General features: G+C 38.0%; 1 protein-coding gene across 2 annotated transcripts; it reads right to left on the bottom strand.

Annotated features, from left to right (window-relative positions):
• Nucleotides 1–1,981: 1,981 nt before the first annotated feature.
• On the bottom strand, nt 1,982–22,536 carry adgrg1 (adhesion G protein-coupled receptor G1). 2 transcript variants are annotated; one of them, XM_063468796.1, is made up of 15 exons: nt 22,190–22,536; nt 12,700–12,774; nt 10,281–10,546; nt 9,770–9,956; nt 9,496–9,538; nt 9,214–9,292; nt 7,974–8,096; nt 7,665–7,781; nt 7,163–7,205; nt 6,946–7,052; nt 6,660–6,775; nt 6,314–6,576; nt 6,136–6,235; nt 5,633–5,910; nt 1,982–3,480 (listed from the first exon to the last, which is right to left on the bottom strand). In XM_063468796.1, the coding sequence occupies exons 2-15, from the start codon at nt 12,743–12,745 to the stop codon at nt 3,353–3,355; spliced, it is 1,896 nt and encodes a 631-aa protein (XP_063324866.1). In that variant the 5' UTR covers nt 12,746–12,774; nt 22,190–22,536; the 3' UTR covers nt 1,982–3,352. The 2 variants fall into 2 exon arrangements, with proteins under 2 accessions (XP_063324866.1, XP_063324872.1); XM_063468802.1 differs by having other exon boundaries at nt 12,700–12,769.
• Between the last annotated feature and the right edge of the window lie 856 nt (nt 22,537–23,392).

Below are 23,392 nucleotides of genomic sequence, written 5' to 3'. Positions count from 1 at the left end.
TGCAAAACAGAATGACTTTGCAGCTAGTGGTGACAGACCATTGCTCCTTTCTGACTGATCTTTCTCTACCATTTTCTAGGTTCCTTGTCACTGCTGCTACCGACAACTCATTCAGGTTACAACAGTAGTCTAGTTTCTCCAGGATGGCATATCCAGGCCAATGTAAGGTTTGCTGTGTCTCCCAGCACAGTCTCAGGAGTGTGGAGGAGGTACCAGGTGGCAGGTAATGGACAAAAAGACCTGGACATGTCTGTAGTAGGACATCAACCCAGCAGCAGTGCTGTTATCTGCTCCTTTGTGCAAAGAGTAACAGCAGAAAGTGTCCTCCAGTGGGCTACTCGGGTGCATGTTTTTCTGATGACACTAACACTTTGCATGAGGGCCCAGCGTTCTTTTGCTCACAGACAAGCACAATCCAGCTCAATTGGCATTTGTTAGAGAATACTAGAACTTACAGATCTACCATCAGTGCACCATGCTTCGAGGACAGGTTCACACTAAATATATGTGACAGACGTGAAAGAGCCTGGAGACACTGTGTGATGCCTGCAACACGTCTGCTGCCAGCTTGGTTTTTCCCCAATGCATCCATCCTGGAAATTTTCTTTACCCATGATCGACATATCATTGTTCCGTTACCAAAGAGGGACTAATTGTGTTTACACTGAAGCAAAAAAGATGACAAAAAGTCATCACAGGATGCTACAAATAATAGTATCATCAAGTTGTTGCTGTCATGTTCCTAATCACTTCCCTCAGTTATATTGGCCCCTTGGCACTTGATGTGAGTGTGTAAAAAGCACGTGTAATTAGAGCATTCCTGTTAGAAGCATGGGGCAGAGGGGTACTTGAACAGAATGTGCCAATATTCTGTTAGTGAGATGTCAGGTGATGAAGCAAATTTATCCATGTCAGCACACCCGCAAAAATCCAGGACACATTCATAGCTGTAGACCTTTTGTGCAATGCATAAAAAACAAAGTAGTGTATTACAAAATAACTTTAAGTGATGGGTCTTGTTTCCTAAACAGCAAAAACCATGAAAGGCTCACCACAGAGCAAGTAACCGCTGGCAGCCAAAAACAACCAGTCATAAGTTATTTAGTAATGCAACAGTAACCTTTTGAGCTCTGATGCCTCACATCAAGAGGGTCCTGGGGAGTTTGCATATTTTCACCATGTGCTAGTTTCAAATTCTTTGATTAACCTCAAAATGTGATCTTTTAAGCTTCAAGGAATTATACATGCAATTTCAATAATCGTTTTATCCTTTAAACACTAAAATTAACCAATTATGAATTTGAACAATAATTTTAAGACTTGATTTTGGCACAGTGTGTATATATAGCAGCTGGATGGCATAGTGGTAACACTACTTCCCTCCTGACCAGGGTGTCTGTATCCAATAGGGGTTGCCAGGCTAGGCCCTGCATATTTAATATAATGTATTATTATTCCTTTCAATAGGGAAAGTCAGTGTGAAGTGTTCTGTTTTATTTAGTTTATTATGAATATATTACATGTTAAGGATGATGAAACAATGTTTCCATTGAACCTTTGGAACAAAGACCTGTCCTCTGAAAGACACCATGTCTGAAAAGACAGAATAATGTGACATCCATATGCTAGGAGCAAGGATGTATTTTATTGCTATGGTGCAAAAAAAATAGTAAAGCACTGTATCATGAAATTTATTAATGAAAGTCTTTTGAGGCATTAAGAAAAGCCATGAAGTTTTTCTTCGAACTATCAGGCTCGCTTCTTCCACCAAGTACGTACGCACTGTATCACAAAAGAGATGGAAAACAAGCAGCAAGAAAGCAACAATTAAGAAAAAACAAAACAAAACAAAACCCAGGGGAGGAAGCAGATAAGAGGGAGGGAGCAGGAAAACAACAAGCTGCAAATGTTCTTGTTGTGCAGTGTGGCATGCATTTAGACAAACACACAGCAGTTCGACATTTTTAACCAAAATATTTTTTTTATTAAAAGTCAATATATATCCAGAAAACCAAAATATACACATTAAATTGAGTGACATATATTTTAATTTTAAATTTTTGAAAAAAGTGCAAACATCACAGTATCTAAAAGCTTACATATGTGAGTTGTGCTGGACATGACTGAAACATTATAATGCCAATGAAATACATAAAGATTTTACATTTCTATTTAATACTGGAACACATCCAACCAAATAAATGCATTTTGGCCCATTTTAAAGACAAAGGTCTGATAATCAGGTTTGAAAAAAAGAAAAACAGTCACTCTGGATTCATTTATAAAATATTCAGTTATTAATTTACAGTGTAGACAAATGCAATATGGAATCTATCATCTGAACATCAAAACAGTACAAAAGAAAACTCACTGAGGCTCAACAAGTACATGTTTAAATGACCGAAAATCTAAAGTGCTACTTTAAACAACTTAGGAAGCAGCTATAAAAAAGCATACGTGATACAAAATATAAAATAAAAAGCTTATCTAAAGTTCAAAACATCGTCAGTAGTATTATATAGCTTTCTTTTTTTATATACAATAGAACAGTAACCTGCATCTATTCCTGCTCGCAATTTCCGTGTTGGGAATAATTCATAATTATTTCCAACTTACAATTTCTAATTTCACATATGTTAGTTTGAACTTTGACATCCCCCTCCTGTATAACTAGAGCCAGTCCAGCTTTTCTGCAAACGCAGGCTTTAGGCCTGATTAAGGAGTTCCTGAGTGATACTGTCATTTCTTTGCCACCGGCCTAAATTAGAAGAATCAAGTGATTAAATGCCTTTTGTAATGCAACTTGAGTGAATTATTGATATATTATATTTAGCTAATCGCCACCAAAATTAATTATAACTCAGAATGTGTGACATATAGAGCTATAAATAAACAGCAAATATATTTTGTAAAATGTTTCTTTTTTCTCCTGTTGTAATGATTACTAAATAGAACACAAGCTCAAGAATAAATAATTTAGAGTGAATAAAAAAGGTTTGTACACTCAAAATTTGAGAAGTTACAGTAGCTGGGTTATGTTTGGGAAGAAATACTGACCGATCTTCACTTTTACAGTTACACAGCAGGTCATATTTGTGTTTGCACGTACAGCTAACTTGTGCTCGTTACTACCGAGTTACAGAGTTAAGAAACGTAGGATACATGGAGAACCTGCTGTACTTTTTTTTTTAGCTGTAGCTCATATTCTCCTGCAGTTACCACACCTGACAGACACTTTTCATCAGAACAATCCTCCAGGAGAAACGTCCTGGTCAACCTCCAGCTCCTCCATCACTGGTGGTATACTGGCATTATTTTTCCATTCAAAGTCCGGCTCTGCATCTTTGTTCATTTAACTCTTCTCCTGGGCCTGGAGCATGTGCTGCCTGGTAGATCCGGTGCTGCTGCTGCCAAGACCAGAGCCACCAGCCTGCTTCTGCATCCAGTCCAGCATGCAGAATCGCAGCATCAGGAAGAAACCTGTGAGCGACAGACGAGAAACCAAGATTCAAAATGTATTTATTGTTGTGACTCAGTTTGACTCAGTTGTTACAGTATCTGATTGTTTTACAAAATCTTTGACGTTAGTGTGATAGGGACCGAAAATTTGCAGTAAATATGCTAGCAGTAAATGAGCATGATTTGCAGTAAGAATAAGTCAGTGGCAAAAGTTCTCAGATATACTATATATAAAAATGAGCCTTTAATATCTGTTATTTGCAGTAAATGCCACCATTCCAGCAGAATAGCTTATTTCACGTGTTTCTGAAATGATTCAAAAGCCTTAAAATATTTTTTCTAAAATCAAAGATATTGCATAATTTTTATATTTTTTTAGTTAAAGAATTTTTAAAAATTAAATTACTTTACAGTGTATAGAGGTGAAATATAAACCAATACACTCATGCTTTTATCAGCTGCCTGGATGTAGCTGAACAATGACTTTAAAAATTAAGAACAAAAATGAAAAATTATATTCTGTTTTGTAAAAAAGAAACCTTTGCATATTATTTATGACAACTTCTGCTGAAAAAATTTAATACAGGTCTTCTACAATAAATAATCAGTGGTATCATTGATTACCATTTATGTGGTAGTTCTTACAAAGATATTGTAACAATTCAGTTTATCAGTATATCCGTATGTATGCAGGTGTATGTATAACTTGTACATATCTTTCTTGTGTAAATGTAAATTTGTCTGTGTTACCGTGTAAATACCATGTGTACTTCACACACATGGAGAGATGCCAAACTGCCTTTCACTGATTTTGTAACAGTGACAATAAAGAGCTATTCTATTCTATTTTAAAATAATCTTTAATCTTGTTTTACTGTTGCAAGTCATAGATTAGTCATTTCTATTCTGCCTGCCTTATCTTGGATCAGATGGTCTTTGTGTTCATACCATTTCAAGCGTGTGTGCTAGCAACAGGGAAGTTGCAGAGAATCCAATTCTATACAAACTTGAAGCCATTATACATGCAGATAATGTCATGTCAGCAAACAGCTAGATTGGGCTCTAAATTGTTTCTATGTTTAAGAAAATAATACACCTGTAGGTAGGGTCATGAAATAAAATTATAAATGTAGCATTTAGCCACTGCATGTTATATGGCTGGCATAGAACACATTCTGATATACCACTATGCAGCAATAATGGGGTTAATAAATCACATATTTGGTGCTGAATCAAAAACAAGCATGCTGCATGTGAGAGGAAACAGCTTTGTCTCTGATAGGCAACAGCAACTGAAGGCCTTGATTAATCATGGCCATTGTCTCATTCCCACACTGATACAATAGGCCACTGGCTCCACATGTACAGTCACAGTGTATGAGCCAACAATGAATATACTCCCATCCAACAACCGACTATAAATAGTTAAAAGCTATAAAAGCACGTGGAGATTATTCCAAGTCATTTTTTCTTTGGATCTGTGTATTTATTAGATGACAATGATGTAATTTAATGTTGAGAAGCATCATCATCCTCTTTTGACAGCTTTCTGGAATGTATTCATAAATAAGAACAAATGCAAAGTAGTTCATAAACATGAGCTCATCATGTTTGCAAAGCCAATGGCATGTGTCCAAGGAGTCTGTCATTTCCATTCTTTCCATCTACTGTGCTACAAAAACATCTACATAACACACTGAGGTAAAGTTGCACTGTGTGACAGGCTATGTGGTGTTGAGGTACACATTCCTTATTTGCATAAAGTTGAGGTGTAGGGTTCTATATGCTAATTAGGGGCATCCAGCATAATATAATGCCTCTGGAAACTCCTGAAGGATTTTGAAAGATGAAGATTCATGGCATTTCATGCCTCAGTTTAAATTTTTTTTTCTTTTTTTCTTTTGCTGGATATTTACAAGTGAGTGGCCATGTTGGTTTTTGTCTGAAAAGCAAAGAGTCCATGTGAGCTGTCCTATCAGGAGCAGTTCAGTGTTCGCACAGCTGTAGGAGGATGTATGAGAGTGAGAGCATCTCTCAGTCATCATGACTGTCGAACTGCTCATCTATCACGTGATGGTCTGCAAAATATCCTTATGGTACTTGTCCTTAAGTATAACATCTCATTTTAAACCTGAAGTGTAATCTGGAATCACTGTACAGCAAAAGCACTGACCTTGAAATGAGTTGAGGATACAGGTGATGAAGAGAATAAAGGTAGAAATGGGCTCAAACTCAAGGAAGGCCAGACCCCAAGTGGTCCCATATAAGCAGCTGAGGCCCCAGATGCTGAGAAACGCCACTCGGTTCTGTTTCCATTCATCCCTGGTGCGGATCTGCCTGTAGACCAGGAACAGCATCACAAGGCCAGACGACACCAGGAGGGCCAGAATCGTCATGTTGGTCAAACAGAAAGCTAGCCAGCCTTTATTCTCAGTTATATTCATCCAACACCTGGAAAAATCAAACAGTCAGAAGAGAAAGAAAAAAAATCCAGAATAAAAATGCAAATATAAAGGCCAAATGATGTTCAAAACAATGGTCAGCATTTTATTAAAGATTCCCATAATCCCCTTGAAATGTTTTGGTGTTGCCTTGAAAGCATGATTTTAAATACAAGCATGTGCTTGTATTTAATCACTTTCCAAATAATTTTAGATCAGATAAGGAAAGGCTTACATCTTATATGGATTCTCAGGGTCTTCGCTTGGTGGCACCTCTACGAGCCCATAAATATCACCTATTGGAGCCAGGATGACAACGGGAACAGCAGGAAGAGCTGGAAAAGAATAATCAAGAGTCTTACATGTGCTTTACCTTTATGTGTCATGAGGTACATTTCAGAAATGAAACTCACCAAAACCAACTAGGTTCCATATGTAGGGCTTCAGGCGGGGGGTGAAGACCATGTAGACCAACCAGAAAGTGTGCAACACTTCGATGCCCATCCAGGCGAAGGAGCAGAGGAGGGCGTAGTGAAGTACTGCTCCTACCCAAGTGCACACACTTTCCCCTCCCATGTTAGCCAGGACTCCATTGAAGAAAAAGTTCAGACTGAGGAAGGCGAGGGACACAGCTAAGCCCACATGGATGGGCAAGGACTGCTCCTTTGATCGCCTCCTTGAAAGACAGTGGAAAGTTAAAATAATAAAATAAATAATAAAAATATATATATATTGTATATTACATAAATACATCTGTACCTTTTCCTGCAGAGATATATTATAAGAGCAACACAGCTGATCAGAGATACGGCACATCCCAGATATGTAATGACAGTAAGCTCCAGTAGGTGGGGCACTGGTTGACGAGTCAGGTCCTGCCATAGGAAACAGTGCAGTGAGCAACATGGCCTTCACAAGACACACTGGTACAATGAAGACTGTTGATTTCTGTGTATCTTTTAAAAATCATTACTAATCTCATCACTATTGGTTTCTGTCTGTTGTTTATTTGCTGTATGAAAAGCAGTGTATCCGCATGTCTCACCACCAGCACAGTGAAGTACGTCAGATGGTTACACTGACACACAGTGTGGTTTTCACCCCTCTGTTCTGTCTTACATCCATCCTTCAACCAGTTCACCTGCAGAGAATCTGCAACAGGGAAATATCAAATCAGTCCGCATTACTGAAAATTCTGATAAACGAAAATACAGATAAATATGTAAAGTAGCACATAATTTTCATCTCTAAATGGTTCCAACCTTTTCTGGTGTCCCAAGAAACACATGCCCTTGTTTTTTTTTTCTGAAATAAAGAAGGAGGGGAGAGACATGAGCTGCAATGTCACCACAATGTCAAAGAATATCCACGTCACAGGTGCTTTTATGTGTTGTTGTGTGCATTGCACAGATGCAATAAACAGCCTCATAAATTGCATAAACAACACAGTCTGTTTCTGCCAGACAGAAGGTTAGAAAAGAAACCTGTAAGTGGTTTCTGTGTGTTTGCTGCACCGTGGAGATAGAAATGCAGACGTCACGGAAGTAAAAAACGTCTTGTTTTTCTTTTAACAGCATCCGCACCTGAGCCACATTTGACAGCCTGTGTGTTTATTGGCATCTGTACTGCAGCACATTGCAGTAAATTTCAGCAGTTACTATTTGGTACAGTAAGTGCCAATTTAAGGAAGTAGCTTTAAGTAATATAAAGTGGGTGGGGATCGCACTGACACAGGCTAAAAGCCACAGAAACAAACAAACTTACAGATACAGCTTCGTGGTAAAAATCAATCCTAATGGGTTCAGACAGATTTCTGATGATCTCGTTCTCCACCGTGATTTCCACCACATCATTGATAGGCTTGGCAGTTTTGTGAGCCTCCTGAAACAAACACACACAACTTGACCTTCATCTTACATAATGCAGCATAAATATTTGCACACAAAGCAACAAAAGTATTCCAGATAGTATCGCAAATGTGAACACTGGAAAAAATTGCAGGCTGAAAGCTAAATGAGGTCACCTGAAATCCTGTCATATGTGCCTGTATCGACTGAAGGCAAACAGTCTTACCTGTAACACGGAGATGTTCTTGAAGAAAGTGCAGGCTACTTTGCTAACATTTTTTGCAGTTTGCTTTAAGGCAGCAGGGAGGTGGACAGTGGTATTGGACTTGACAGGTCTACCAGCAATGGCCTGGAAAAGAGAGCACATATAAGAACTGTGAGTTTTTACAATGTAAGCAAAACCTGTTTCACTCTGCAGCTCTGCTTGTGGCTCTACTTTGAGATTCCTGGGTTACCAATCACACAAATGACCCTATTTTAGGGTCGTTTAGAGAAAAAAATGTCAGCTTTCAACATCCATCCTGTAATCGTCAGTAGAATGCTTCTATCAGTCACTTTTATGTGACTAACTTCCCACCCTATTTTCTGTACTAAATCACTACTTCCTTCAACTTGAATGAATACTCTAGGTTATTCAAAAATGTGCTTTAATGTATGTCTGGATTAAAAATGGAAGCACACAGTCTCAGATGCAAAGAAGGTTTTTTGCTAATGTCAGCAGTGCTGTGGCAAACTCTAAAAATATGAATCTTCATCCCAGTCGTATGACTGAAAGTGAAATCTCACTTCTGCAGATGTGTGATTCAGGTGAAACCTAAAGAAACCTAATAATTGGATTTAAGAGGTGATATTACTCTGCAGAGTGGGACATTTTTGTGTGTGTCTAAGGAGGAAAGGTTGCATTTCATCACAGTCCTAGCACTAAAGAAAGCAAAGGTAAGGCTAACTTCATTCTTCACTCCTCCTGTTTTCAAACCAAGGACATTACTACACCAAATAATAACTGACACTACTGACTGTACACAAATCCAAAACCTGGCATGTTTTCTGCCCTCTTTGAGCTCAAGTGTTGTTTTTTACCTATAAAAACATATCCGTGTGCCACAGTGGGCGACATAAATTAATTACAATGAACTTCAAAATGTTGTTTTTAGTTTATCCCTGCTAGAATGATCATCTTCTTGAGCTATCCATTAGTTTTTATTAAATTTAATTATTTTTAAATTTCATGTGGTTTCAGTATAGTTTATTACAAATATAATTTTGATCATTGTATCATTTTTATAATGTAGCTATAATTAGATGAAATTGTAAGATGAGGAAATTCAGAATAGTAACACTGCAATACAACAGCTGACACACTATCTCTAAAAATAAATCATCAAAGCCTTCTCACACTGGTTGGTTTGAAAAATAAAAGGTTAACCTGAAGACAAGTGTCTTTAACTTTTGTGTGTTTGTCTTACAGGTGATGTGATGATGTGGCCTTTGAAATCGTCCTTCATCTCCACTTCAGATTTGTAAGCGAATGGAGGCTCAGCACACCTGGACACAAACATCAGGCACAGCCATGATTATAAGTTTCTCATGTTTCATTTGAATGGAGCAATATTACATCAGACAGCTAATGTCTTCACTCCCAGTTTGTAATCAAAGTTTGTGTACTTCAGGAAGGATGTAGTCAAAAACATCCTGCCATGATATCCCTGCAATAAACTGGTGCATTTGAGGAAAAGAGAGGAAATTACTTGTTGGGGCCGGATTCCCGTTTTGCCTGTTCACATAATTCTTCTGCAAAAACAGAAAAGAAGAGAAAGTTGTGATTCTGGCATGCTGCACTTGATAACAGAAATCTGAAATGTTGGTTCAGCAAAGCTAAATATTAACAACAATGCAGACAAACTGACTTATTGGAACAAATAAAATAGTACAGAACATTAATTTTTATTTTTTGCTAAATATATTTCATTCACAGATATTCTATCAAGAGTATGCTGACAGAATATGTGTAATCTTCCTTACTGTAGCTGGTGGAATGTGCTTGAAAGTTGAACGCCATCCGTATTTTGTCGGTGATGGGATCATTTTTAATCCCTGCATTGAGGATGCCGTAGTCTGCTTCTTGTGTGTTTGGGCCATTACTCAGGTCAGTACAGCAGTTTTTCTGCAGGCTTGCAGGTGAGCATAGAATAAGGTTCTTTTCTCCTACCTGAACATCACAACAGGAAAAAAAACCCCAAAAAACAGAAATTATCATAATAATCTTGAATTTAGCTAGTGTAGTGTATGCAGTGTACAGAATATCATATAAATTTTACTATTTGTTATATGGCTTTTAGAATGTGGTGGTGGTATATTATTATACACGTTCTTTTTCCACATCTTTCATTTAACTACATCACACTCATTTTTTAGTTGAGTTCTCCTGAACTTTAATGTTATTGAGTACAATAATGGGTGTCAAATGATGAAACAAAAAAAAAAAAAAAGCATTTAGAACCCACACATAATTAAAAAAATTGTTATCACTTACCGTTAGCATTAACAGGTCCAGCAGTGGCTCCCAGTCCAGACAGAACGTAATGTCGCCCTCTGACTCAAGTCCAAGGTGCTTGAAGGAAATCACTTCAGATCTCCTACACTGGGCTGTGATCTGCCCGTTGATGGACAGAAAGCTCTCATTGGCTGAAATGGAAAACCCTTTACAGCCAGTAGAGATGTTGAGGTTCAGGCTCAGGGGGTTGTTGCCATGGTGCCATGTGCCGCAAAAGTTCCAGTTCAGGTCATTGTCACTGGAAACTGTTAAAATACAGCACACAGTATTAAAACATAATTAACACATTTCACAGGGTAACACATGGACAATAATGAGCACAAAAATAAAAAAGAAAATTTTAACTATTTTGTTTTTTGGGCGGGAGGAGAATTATGGTGTCAAGGGTTTTTGCAACCATATGATGATAATAATAATAATAATATTTATAAAATGCTTTCAAACAAAGCTATTTAAAGGTAAAAAAGAAACAAAAAAACAGTACAGTTTGAAAACAGAAAAAACAAAGGGGGACAGCAGTAAGGACCAGTAAAAATGTCAGGCATAAAATTAAGACATATATTGAAAAGCCCCACAGAGCATGCCTGCCTAATATCTTGAGGAAGGTTGTTCCACAAAGACGGGGCTCAAAAAAGAAAAACCATGCTCCCCAATAGTTTTTCTTCTGGCTTTACGAACCTCAGGCAAGTGCTGATATCAATATATGCAAATATATATGCAATATATGAAAATATAACTTTGGGAATCCTGCTGAGAGATTTCATCAGGATTCCCAAGATTACCTAACTACTACTACTAACTACTGCCTGGAAATTGAAGTTGATATGGCATGCAACCACCTGCTCAACCTTCCGCGGCTGTAGTGCCCTCCACAGCTCGGCCACCTGCTGCAGCCACGCCACCTACGGCTTTCACGCTGTCACCTGCCACGCTGCCTTCAGCTTTACCACCTGCACCTACCATGTCTGACCCTGCCACGACGCGCCATCTGGCCACGCCCTGATCCAGCCAGAGGTCGCCACTTGCCTCGCCTGCCTGTCCACGTCCAATAAACATCCTGCCTTCAGCGTCTGCATTTGGGTCCTCATAAATAAACACAAGAGCTCAACGGCAAAACAGTATGTTTCAAAATGTAATTGTGTCTTTCCTCTGCTGCCGGTTTGTTTAGCCAAAATGCTGGTTTTTAATATAGTCCCACTCAGTTTGTTTACAACTGCTTAGAAAACTGAAGAATATAACACTGTATGTGAACACACTCCATTAAACCTTTTATATAACAATGGTAGCCAAATTTCATCAATCCCTTCACATTGAAAGAACAGCTCAGACCATTTACATTCGTAAATATGACTTCTTCATTACGACTGTACAGAACTTTGATTATAGTGATCCTAAAACTAACAACTGATGGATTAGATAGCTAGCTAACATTAGCTAATTGGTTCTCCCACTTGTTCTGACAATGAAAAATTTCGTCTACTTCACAATGGTATTAGTGACCAGTCCAGATGATAAAAACAACCCTCTTGCTGCACTCTACTGTATGTGCTTTCATCCTGGTGGTAGTTTAAGGGCAGGGATTATCCAAAAGAGAGAAGTTAAACATTTCTAAAGTAGACCTCTAGCAGGGACTTTGCAATGTGGACTACAAGTGCTCAAATGATATTTTTCACTTCTCTTCACTGAGGTGATTTAAATATTTGTGGTTTGAAGCTAGTGGGAAACTTAGTGGGTTATATTGCAGTTCTATAGTACTGAGTGTTTCCTAGCATGTTGTCACTATATTTTTTTCCTCCTCCAGGGCTTTGCTTTGGTTACATGACTAAAAGCAATGAATACCACACCTCTGCATTCAGTAACACAATCCTGCTATCTACCTGCATTGTTTGCTAAAATGTCACTACTTTGGCTAGACTTTAGGTTCAGGGCACAAAACTGACATGTAAATGAATGTGTGTCTGCAAACACTTGGGTAATAGGTCACAGTTACAATTTACAAATTTTGAACTTACGACCAGTTCATGAGCTTGGCGTTGCATTGATTCTTATTGGAGCCCATGTGTCCTGCCTTGCTTTATGATACTGACCAAAGATAGTTCTTATGGTCGTGGAAACTTTAACTCTCATGTGTCAGCAAGTATTTCCTTAGTATCTGAGGCACTCTAGTTGCCTAATGCTCACAAACAGAGGTCACATAGAGAAAAATACTATAAAGTAAATGCTATGAAAACTGATAATCTAATATATTTTTGAGAATTCTGTCATGTTCATTTAATGTCTCTTCTAGAATATCTATAAAAAGGGCAACATAACATATAATGTAGGAAGTGGCACAACATCAATGCAGTTTACTTTATGATGAACAAGATAAAGTGTCTCTAAGCTGTGAGGATCTTACCAGTGGTGAGGATGATTAAGAAGAGCGCAAACTTCAGATTATCCATCAGTTGGGGCTCAGTTGCTAATACCTGTTCTGCAGAAATACAAAAAGTGAAACAGTTTTAAAAGAGGAACAAATTCATAACTGCGTAAATGCTTATGCAAGGAGAAGAGCAATTTAGCACCATTAAAATTAGTGGCTAAAAATGTGTGTGTGTGTGTGTGTGTGTGTGTGTGTATGGTTAAATGAAAGAGCACAGTGTTCATTTGCAGCCAATTTTAACCACATATAGAAAATGTTAGAGCAAATAAAACAAGCATATCAATTACATTCATTTTACGCAAAGTCATAAAAAAACCGAAACAAAAAGTCCCCAGTTTAATGTAATGACATTTTTTTTAGTGATACCATTCTCATTTGGACGCCTGGTTTGTTATCTGTCCTTTCATATCAGTGAACACAAATGAGTTCAGCCTCAAAATAAACACAGCGACCTTTCTAAGCTCTTATCAATGGAAACAGTCTTCCCCTTGTAACGGGAATGAGAACACATACACATGCATCAGCAATTCAGTCTTTCCATAACCCTACAGTGAGCCGCTTTTACTCCAAGGTCAAGTGCTGAATAGTCAAGCAAGCTTATGCTGACAGTTTCCATGTCCACACAGTGCACTAGTTAGTGTTTAAAGCAGAAAAATATACAACTGGGAATTTTCTTTGAAAAAAATTCACTTTGCATCATATTAGAGAATCACATGACTGTCAACAGACGGACATGTCTCAAATAACCACAAATGCATTTTTGTCATTTTCAATTTCAACCAAAGACGGAAACTCATCCTCGTCTGGTGTCATAAGGTTCCCGTGTTGCTTCAAGCATCACCACATTCAGACAAGCTCATAGCGTGGAAGTTAAAACCTAACAAATACTAGATCTGAGACCACGTCGCGTGGGTTTACTGCATGGTATGCGTGACAGTGAGAATGTCTGGAAAATAATCAAAAAAGCAGACAGGAACCTGTTGAACCACAGACAAAGCAGGCAGACAGACAAAAAAAAGAACAAGAGAAAGACAGGGAAATATCACACTGCATATCCTGAGAGGTCAGCTTGCTATTTATAACACCCACACTCGATACTTGAGAAAGATATAAGTCTTACACAACCCACACAGTAATGCACAGAGACATACTAATAAGCAAACAAACACACACAAACAGGAAGTTTATTTGATGGACACACAAAATGCTACCTTACTTTTTTGCATTATGTGGCACTTTCACTGATGCTCTATTGGCTGGGCTTCAGTTTTAGAGTTTGACAAGTCAGTGATGTTAACATGCTCAGTTCTTTGTTGTTTTTTTTGCCTCTATATCTTCCTCTTTTCTCCCTTTTCCTTCTCTTCACACCCAAATTGGTCAAGGCAATTGGCTGCCCCTCCCAAGGCCTGGTTCTGCTTGAGGTCTCCTCGTGTCAAGAGTTCTTCACCCCCACCATTGCCATATACTTACTCATTTGAATTTGAATTTATTTATTTAAAAGGGACAGTGCAGTTTAACATAGTTCAAGTGCAAGACGTGAGAGTGATGTACCGCACATAGGTTTATAGCTACTGCTAATTTTCAACAATTGTCCCTTGTTGGGCTTACAATCTAAATAAATACATATTACAATAAAACATACATTTTCATAAAACCAAATTACATAGAGGATGTCTGTTGTTAGGATTCTCTCTATAAAAATAGCAGGGTTTTTTAGCTTACAGTACAAATTGCCTTGACATAATAACCTGCCATGTAAATAAAGTCATATTGAATTAACTTGTGAAAGTGGCTGGTATGCATTTTCTTATATATACCGACACGAGAATGCTCTAAATTTTAGAGTTTGTCTGTTCTATCATTATCTGTGTCACATATCTTCACTATGGTCATCCCAGTCAGCACACAAGCCTCACCATTTGTTACTCAAACATTTAGTTTGAGAGCGATAACTGAAGATGCCACGTCACACCACCCAGTTTTCTCAGCTGCGACACTTCTTGTGATGCAGAACTGTGGTTTGACATAAGATATCTTCTTGAAATGAAGCCAAGAAGACAATATCAAAATATCCCACAGTTTACTTTTCAGTTCAGTTATCTAACACAAAGACGTGTGAAAATGAAACCTTTGTATTTTCCGTGTCAAAGTGTGGTTTTGGCATTTCGTTCTCTGATAATTTAAAAGTGACAAAAGCAAAAGGTGCTAAGGTGTAACTTCAAGTGGTGCATGCTTAAGGAACTAATGTGTAATATAGTGACCTGCCAGGCAGGAGTGCAGTAGTATTTCTCTGCCTCAGTTAAACAGATATTGTAGTTTAAAATATGTTACTGTCTTTTCATTTATCAAGGATCACAAATAAATAAACAAGTGGGGATGAATAATAATAAAAACTAATAACAATAATAATCTATAGAAAACTTGATTCAATTTATCTGAATTACAACTTTTACTAAATAGCATGATACAATATGATATAATAATGGATTGCATTTATATAGCGCTTTTCGGGACCCTCAAAGCGCTTTACAATTCCACTATTCACTCAGTCTCACATTCACACACTGGTGGAGGTAAGCTACAGTTGTAGCCACAGCTGCCCTGGGGCAGACTGACAGAAGCAAGGCTGCCATATCACGCCATCGGCCCCTCTGGCCAATACCAGTAGGCAGTAGGTGAAGTGTCTTGCCCAAGGACACAACAACCGAGACTGTCGGAGCCGGGGCTCGAATCAGCCTCTATGTCAGGAAAAAAGTGATTTATGAGATATTGAACACGGCGTGATTGTTGGTGTTATTTTCCTGTAATTTTTCCACCCAACTATCTCTAGGGTTAACAGAGAATGGTCAGAAAAAGAGAAAATATCCACTGAGCAGCAGTTCTCTGTGTAAAAATGTCTTGTTGTTCAGAGGAGATCAGAGGAGGAGCTTGCTTTGAACTGATAAGAAGGCAACAATTACTCAAATAACAATCCACATATGCTCACCAAAGGTAGACGATAAACTGTTGCAATAGTTTGATGGGTCAGAATTTGGTGTTAATAAAAGCATTCTGTCCTGTATCAACAGGTCAGCAGGTCAGAGTGGTAGTGGTAGGGGTCTTTGTACATATTTGGCCCTCTAACTTCCAAAATGCCACCTCCTCCCTGAGTATTGCTGCTATGGTTGTCCATCCCTTACAATCACAGAACAGCCATCATCTATGACTGATTTCAGGAAGATGATGCACCGTTTTACAAACTCAAACTCAAATGGCCTCTTCATTCACTAGATCTTAATCCAACAAAGCACATGCAAAATGGGAGATTCACATCACGCATTTGCAACTAATAGGTCTGCAACAACTGTGTGATATTATCATGTCAATATGCACCAACACATCTGAGGAATGTTTTTTGTTGAATATGTTACAGCAGTTCTGAAGGCAAAAAGGATCCAACCTTGTACTACCAAGGTGTGCTTAATGAAGTGGCTTAATAAGAAGTAAGCTTAAGCATGGGATAATTGCTGTTATGAGTATGTCTCATGAGAAAGACATCTGTTAAGGAAAAACATCAATTCCATTGGTCTGTTTCATGTATGTTATTACAACGGAAACGAAAGCTCTAAGAGACCAAAGCTTGGATGAATCTTAAAAAGCAGTAAGTGATGAACTTGTTTGGTGGCTCTTGTACCATGGTAGCATGCTAGGGCATGTAGAAATGAGCTGTTGTTGTACCTTAACCTAAACACACACCTCTGTCTCTCCTGGTGGACTCTGTGGAACAGGAGTCCCTCTGTAGATACAAAAGGCTCATTCTAAGGTTATAAAAACATGACAATAGTGTCATCAAAGTCCTACATTTGACCTTTACACCTACCTACACCAATTTGGACTTTTTTGAATTAAAATTCCCAAAATTATCCTTCCACGAAACCCTAATTTAGTTTGGCTCAAAATGTCAGCTGATCTCCTCCTACATATATACATATGGACTGAAATAATTTTATGTTCTAAATATTAGTTCAGTCATTTGTTTGTTTCATTATCCCTCTTTTTGTAAGGTATAATCTGCAATAGTAATCTTAGATACAGGCGATCCTAACAGAGCCTCAAACCAGCAATCTGTGGGTAACTAGGTGGCTTGCCAAGCGGCCCAGCTTTTTTTTTTTTTTTTTTTGTAATTGCCCACCCGGAAATAGCAGGCTGAACCAGCCCTGATCACCCCCACTTCAAAGAGTATAAATTCCCCCTTTACACAAAGACTTCCCCCCCAATTTTTTTTTTAATATTGGGGAGTTTCAGGCACTGGTATAAAAGCTGAAGTTGTGAACAAACATGGGTGTGGTTACTTTGTCAGCTGTTCCGTTTCTCATGAAAGTACATTTTACAAACTCCCCATATCTAAACTCTCATCAAAGAGATTTCCTATGTATATATATAAATAAATAAATAGGTAAGAAGGCCAATCTTGAGGCTTTAAAATGTTTGTCTTAATTTGTTATGTCTTTTTGTTTGCATCTTTATAATACAGTCCATGGTCCCCATATGTACTTAACACAACGCCCAAACTTTAAATTTAGAGTTGGGGTGAAATATCAGATGCATTGCAGTGGTGATGAATTCACACACAGCATTAGTGTATGATTTGTAGCAGCATCACCCAAGAACTGCTCATTACAGTTTCCTCATTATGGACAGCATATCTACGAAGAGATCAGAGATTAAAAATAAATGGCCACTGTCACCACACCCAGAGCTACAAGAGTGAACACACAGTGTAAGCTTAGTTGAGGTGGGAATGATGCCTATTATTAAAACTTTTATGTGCAATTATATAATTGGGTGTGAGTCTTTGCAAAGTTTGCAATGACACAATTAATTTAAACAAATATATTCACTGTCTTACACAATATTTCAGCTTGTCGTGTAAACTAACTCTAATTCTGCACTCACTCTCTATTGTTCATGTACACTGGCCAGGGATCAATTCAGCACAAGAATTTCCCCTTTTCTTTCACTTCCTATGCTTGTGTGTGAATGTGGGTGTGAAAGAGACGCAATGACCAAAGCCTGGCATACGTGGAAGTGTGTTAGTGAGACGCAGTGCTCGCATACCGTAGCAGTCTTAGAATTTCTCACCTTTCAGCACAAAGACTCCACACATCCAGAAACTAAATTCACTCCATTTGTCACTCCTACACATTTATAAGATGATATGATAAGAGCCTTTGCCTAAGCATTTATGTGAACTCATGCATCCATTCAAACTACCCACAACTGTGTTAACGAGACAACACTTGTGATTCCCCCGTCTGTTTGATTCTGTTTTCTCGTAATGACATATGTGGGTCTGACTCACCTGCCTATATGAATCATCTTTACAAGTTCTCACACTATGGCACAAAAGTCAAAACAATGTGTGACACAGACGGCAGAAAATGATACCAGACGGAGTACGCAATCTGTGTTCCAAGATACATGGATATGTAACACTTTTATATTTGCTAATAAATTATCCAAACCTAATATATTTTGCCACAAAAGTTTGAAACGTTTCTGCTCATCAAGGCCTACTGTCTTTGCCGTTCTTCATTCTCATTCATCAAACATAAACTACACTGAGAAGTGGACATGAGAAGTCTGCAACAAATGTGTTATGCTATTATGTCAATATGGACCAAAATCTCTGAAGATTGTTTCTCAAATGTTTTTGAATATTTAACACGAAAATTTTAGGCAATGTGAAGGTCCGAGGGGGCCCAACCTTGAACTACCAAGGTGTCAGTAATGAAGTGGCTGTGAAGCTTGAGGATAGGTAATTGCTCTTACAAGAGACAAATCTGTTTCAAAAATCCAGTAGTAAATTTGTCCTATGTATGCCTTTACAATAAAGACTACAGCTCGGTTGAATTATCAAGCAGGGTTATAGTTGTTATAGTTGTAGTTATGGTTGCGGCGTATGTTTGGTAGCAGTGTGCTACCACAAATACACTGTGCTAGGGTACCAATAAACCTGCTGTGGTTGTACTTTGACCTACATAACCTACCTTATATACGCTTGTGCTACAATATAGTCCAAGGAAGTGATTAACGTTGTGGCCAGCGCTTACAACTGTATGGGCTGCGTTGACAGGAATGTGTAGTTACCTTTCTAGGCAGGCGTTCATCTTGTTACAGCCTTAGGCTTCGGGTACTTTTTGGTATGGGTGATGTAAAGCAAAAGAAAGAAAACCAGAAAAGTTCCATCTACATCTAAATCAAACACATGGACTTATTTTGGACTTTTTTTTTTTCTTTTTTTTTTTACAAGGGCAGGACAAAGTAGATGGATTTGTGAAAAGTACTGTATGATAGTAAAAACTCTGAAAATAATCATTGTTAGGTGCATGCAACTTTAATTACAAGTTTGAATAAACTGTGTTGGTCAGTCTGGCTGGTTAACAATCACACTTTGCTGTAAATAAAATGACTGAAGACATAATTTGCAACAGAAAAAAGATGATTAAAACACAATATATCACAATAACTTATTGCAATATTTAGCAAAATTATCAGAATCACAATAAAATTGTATCATTGAGTTGGGTATTATGATAATATTGAACCTTTGGGTCTTTGGTAATTCACACCTCTAGCAGATGAACTGAAACGCGTTGCATCGCTTCAGACAAAGATCTGTGCAATGTGGGCTAGATGTTAAGTGTTTTGTGTTATTTTGGGACACACAGCCCACGCCACGACTTCTGGCATCTGTGCAGCACACACATTTGCTAGATATAGCCATAACTGAGCAACGAAGTATACCAAAAGTATCTTAATGTAAATGCGTGTGACAGACTTATCTTCTAGTGAATTACAATTTTACTTGTCAGTTGGGTTGATTTTCAACCAAACACGAAAAGATCAAGCTCTGACGACAGTAGATGAAACTACTAGGATCAGCATTTCAGCGTTGCCACTGAGGGCATGCTACGATGCTCACATTAGCATTTCTCTTCAAAAGTAAATGTTTATTTCATATACACATTTCATAAGACTTAGGTGTCACATTATATAATTCACTTGTGAAAAAGGGCAACATTTACATTTTTACTTTGTTCTTAGTTTAATCTTTCATGAGTTAATAAGAATGTTTTCTTACAAATGATAAGCACCTCCTATTAAACCCTTTGACATACGTGACCTGGTTTCAGTAAAAGTACCTTGAAAATACCATTTCCTGTCATTCTCAAAGATTTAAAGTACCTCAGGGTAACCTTTTCTGTCACTGCTTTTCATGTCTGTCCTTCTATTCTGCTGACTGTTCACCTGAGTTAAATATGTGAAAAAAAAGACCCATCCAGTTTCACCATATCTTTTCCCCCTCACTCTTGGAACAAACTAACATTTTAAATTATAGACATATTAACATATTTATTTTGCATGTGCCTTTAAATTAGCCCGAGTTTGTTTCCTGTGGCAGTTTTCAATCTAAATTCACCCCACTCGTCTACAAGCAGCAGAGTGAAGCAGCAAAGAATGTGCATGGAAGAAGAGTAAGGCAGGGAACAAAAGCTGCTCTTTGTTGTCAGGCTTTAGAGCTGAAGTGACAGCGAGCATGAATAAGGGTCAAAGACCACTGGCTGATTCAGAGGCTGGTTAAGCCAGTGGTTAAAAGAACTGTGCACACCCAGCTTACACTTACAAAGCTGTCACTTACTTTTAAATTAGAACATTCGCTGATTGCATTGAAATCTATATATGTGTTTGGCTTTACTTATTTTATGGCCCTGTATGATTTTTCATCAAGAAAAATGACAGAATCAATTAAGGGACAAAAAAGGGGTCCTTAATAAGAATTTCAAGTCTTTTCTAACACTGGCTTAAATGGTGCCGCTAGGAGGAGACCTCACTGGGCTACACTTTTGTGCAACCGTTTCCTAAAAGATAAGACGCAATTGTTTTTCTGAAGCACATTACATGAAGCAACGGGCTCATCAGTGCTGCTGCTGTCATGTTGATTTACAGCACTAACGCTGAGCAGCTACTGAATGAGTCTCAAAGTGAGATTCTAAAACACTCAATTGAAAGTATTTGTAATAAGTTGTTTGTTTTTTCTCATCTCACCACATGCAGCAGACACTCAACTAAACCCCAGGAAAGCTGACTCAAAGCAGGAATGCAGAGAAGTTTTTCAAGGTTAGGTGGAATATGGGTCATGGGGAATGTTCCTGAGGGTACATTTGCATTGGACCTTGCATACCTTCCCATAGCACCACAGTGATGCAGGGTGCATGTCTGCGCATGTGTTTACATGGCTCCTTTATCTGTATCTTGACATACCATATTCTGTGAGGAAATTGGAGGAGCAGGTGGAATGCTGCACACATTTCCTTTGGGGATATGAATAAATCAATAAAACAACACACACACGAACTCTGGCACAGACAGAAGACTGCATATTATTAAGTCTTAATCAGCCCCCAGTGTGGCCTTAGGTGATCACCAAGGGGTTCGGTTCGCCATCAACGGCTTTCTTTTCCTCATTATTAAAAAAAAGAAGTCAGCACAAAGGAGAAGCGCTTTCTGCAATGAGTCACACAACCACAGCAGCATTTGCATTTCTCAAGATGAATGGTTAAAAAAAAATACCCTTCTCATTTGTTACTTTATCACTTTCAGTTTCCAGTAGTTCTCATATCTGCATGTGCTGCTTTACCTAATTTAATTTGGGCCATTGCCCATCTTCTGTTGTACAGGAGTCTTTTTTTTCTACATGAGTGAAGTCTTTTGATTGTGCATCTCATCACTGACAGGAAACCGCACGCTACAGCTGTAAGGAGAGCAAGTTCGAGCTGTTGTCACTACCTTTGATGGCTGCCTTCAGGCAGCAGCATGAACCCAGACATCACCTCTTTGTACAGATACAGGCTGAGAGAGGTGAAGAAAATGGTAACCAATGTCACAACCTTTTTACTGTAAACAACGCACTGATGTATTCCTAGCTCAAGCACGCATATAAGCAATGAAAAAAGAAATTAATGTGAAATAAACGAGGCAAAATAACACATTAAAAATGGGTCGTCCACTGTTAACCAAGCCATTTATAATAAATACTAACACTGAACCACCATTATTATCTTACAGGGCATGTAACAAATGAGCCTTAGTCTCTCTCCTTTTTAATGTTTTTGTAAATTAATTATCACTTTATAGCATAAAGATTATTTAGTAAGATTATTTTAGTTTATATTTTATTCACAAAATGTTTTCATAAATTGATTGAGGTGCAAATGTATATCAGAGATACTCAAACGCATACATAAATAGATACACACACATCTATCTATCTATCTATCTATCTATCTATCTATCTATCTATCTATCTATCTATCTATCAGAGAGAGAGAGATAATGTGATATATATATGTGTTTAACTTTAGCCTAGGTTTCCAAAGCCAACCAACGTAAGCAGTATTATTCTTCCATGAGCGCGTAGGCTTACCTTGAATATTTCTCCCGTCAGTATTCGAGGTTTCAGGTCTCCTCGTGAGAATCACCACCACGCTTTCTGGTGTTCAAAGTCGTCTCCTAACACTTTCGCCCACTGTTCCACTCGCAGTGAACCCACTAAAAATGGAAAAGTGTAGTTCCACACCGCCCGGGATTCTCCAATCAAAGAAAGCAAAAATGTTAATCGGGATAAGGAAAAGTTCATTCCTGGACCCTTGCTGCTATTTTTTTTCCCGGTAATTTCGGCAGCAGCAGTTCGACACACGTGAAACAATGAATTTTTTTTTTTTTTAAGGAAAGTGAGCGATTAAAAAAAGTGTCCCAGTAAAACGATAATTGAAACCGACCACCGCGTAGCCTGTCCACAGATAACAAGGTGTCCGCGCCGACAGCTGTCGAGTTTACTATAATAAGGGAACTTTTCCTTTAGACTTTCAAAATAAAACCCTCAAAATCGAACAACCTCCAAATTATTCCCTTTTAATTAATGACGTTTGTTCGTTTCTTTGTTTCTTTGCTTGTTTTTTTGTTTGTTTGTTTGTTTTTTAAGATGCAAATACTTTTAACAAACACATAGAATCTGTCTGAGATTACAAGATGAGTTTTTGCATTATTTAATTATTTTTTATTTATTTATTTTGCTTAGACCTGAATGGACGTTTTTTTTTTTTTTACGTCAGATCTAAATTTAGCCAGAGAGTAATTTAGTTACCTATATTTTTTAGGAAACTGAACTTGTTTCACTAAGTTTCAATTTCACACTTTGGAAATTGATGCTTTTATTTTGAAGCCATACAATTTTGTCCGTATGTCTCTCTCTCTCTCTTTTTAAAATTCCGAGTTTCACTTGACTGCTGTCAGAGCAGCAAGGTATTAAACGGAAAGCCAGACAGAGTGACTATCCCAGGATCGTGGGGGGGGGGGGGGGGGGGAGAGAGAGAATCGAGAGGGAGCAGAAGAGAGCGAGAGAGAAAGAGAGCGAAAGAGAGGGCTGAACTGAAGAGGACAGGCGAGAATCCAATTACTCGTTCTAATTCTAAGAACATTCTCAAGGAGACAAACCTCAGCACTGCATAGCTTTATTTAATAACTACCCACTTAACGTCATTGTTATTGGCATATAGACATTTATTACATTATGCTTTGTTATCACATCTTCTAAACCTCCTAAAATGTATAATTGGATTCATATCGA

This window comes from Pelmatolapia mariae, linkage group LG1, assembly GCF_036321145.2.
Source record: "Pelmatolapia mariae isolate MD_Pm_ZW linkage group LG1, Pm_UMD_F_2, whole genome shotgun sequence".
In the NCBI taxonomy this organism is placed as follows: Eukaryota; Metazoa; Chordata; class Actinopteri; order Cichliformes; family Cichlidae; genus Pelmatolapia; species Pelmatolapia mariae.
Note: the sequence above shows the minus strand (reverse complement) of the source record. Positions and strands in the feature narration are given on the sequence as shown.

Bases quoted from the DNA above. Each gene is read 5' to 3' on its own strand.
- adgrg1 (XM_063468796.1), bottom strand. From the start codon at position 12,745: ATGGATAATCTGAAGTTTGCGCTCTTCTTAATCATCCTCACCACTG. The intron at 9,539-9,769 runs GTAAGGAAGATT...CTGTTTTTGCAG, and splicing joins AGCACATTCCACCAGCTACA to AAGAATTATGTGAACAGGCA. The intron at 3,481-5,632 runs GTCAGTGCTTTT...TGTCGCTCACAG, and splicing joins TATCCTCAACTCATTTCAAG to GTTTCTTCCTGATGCTGCGA.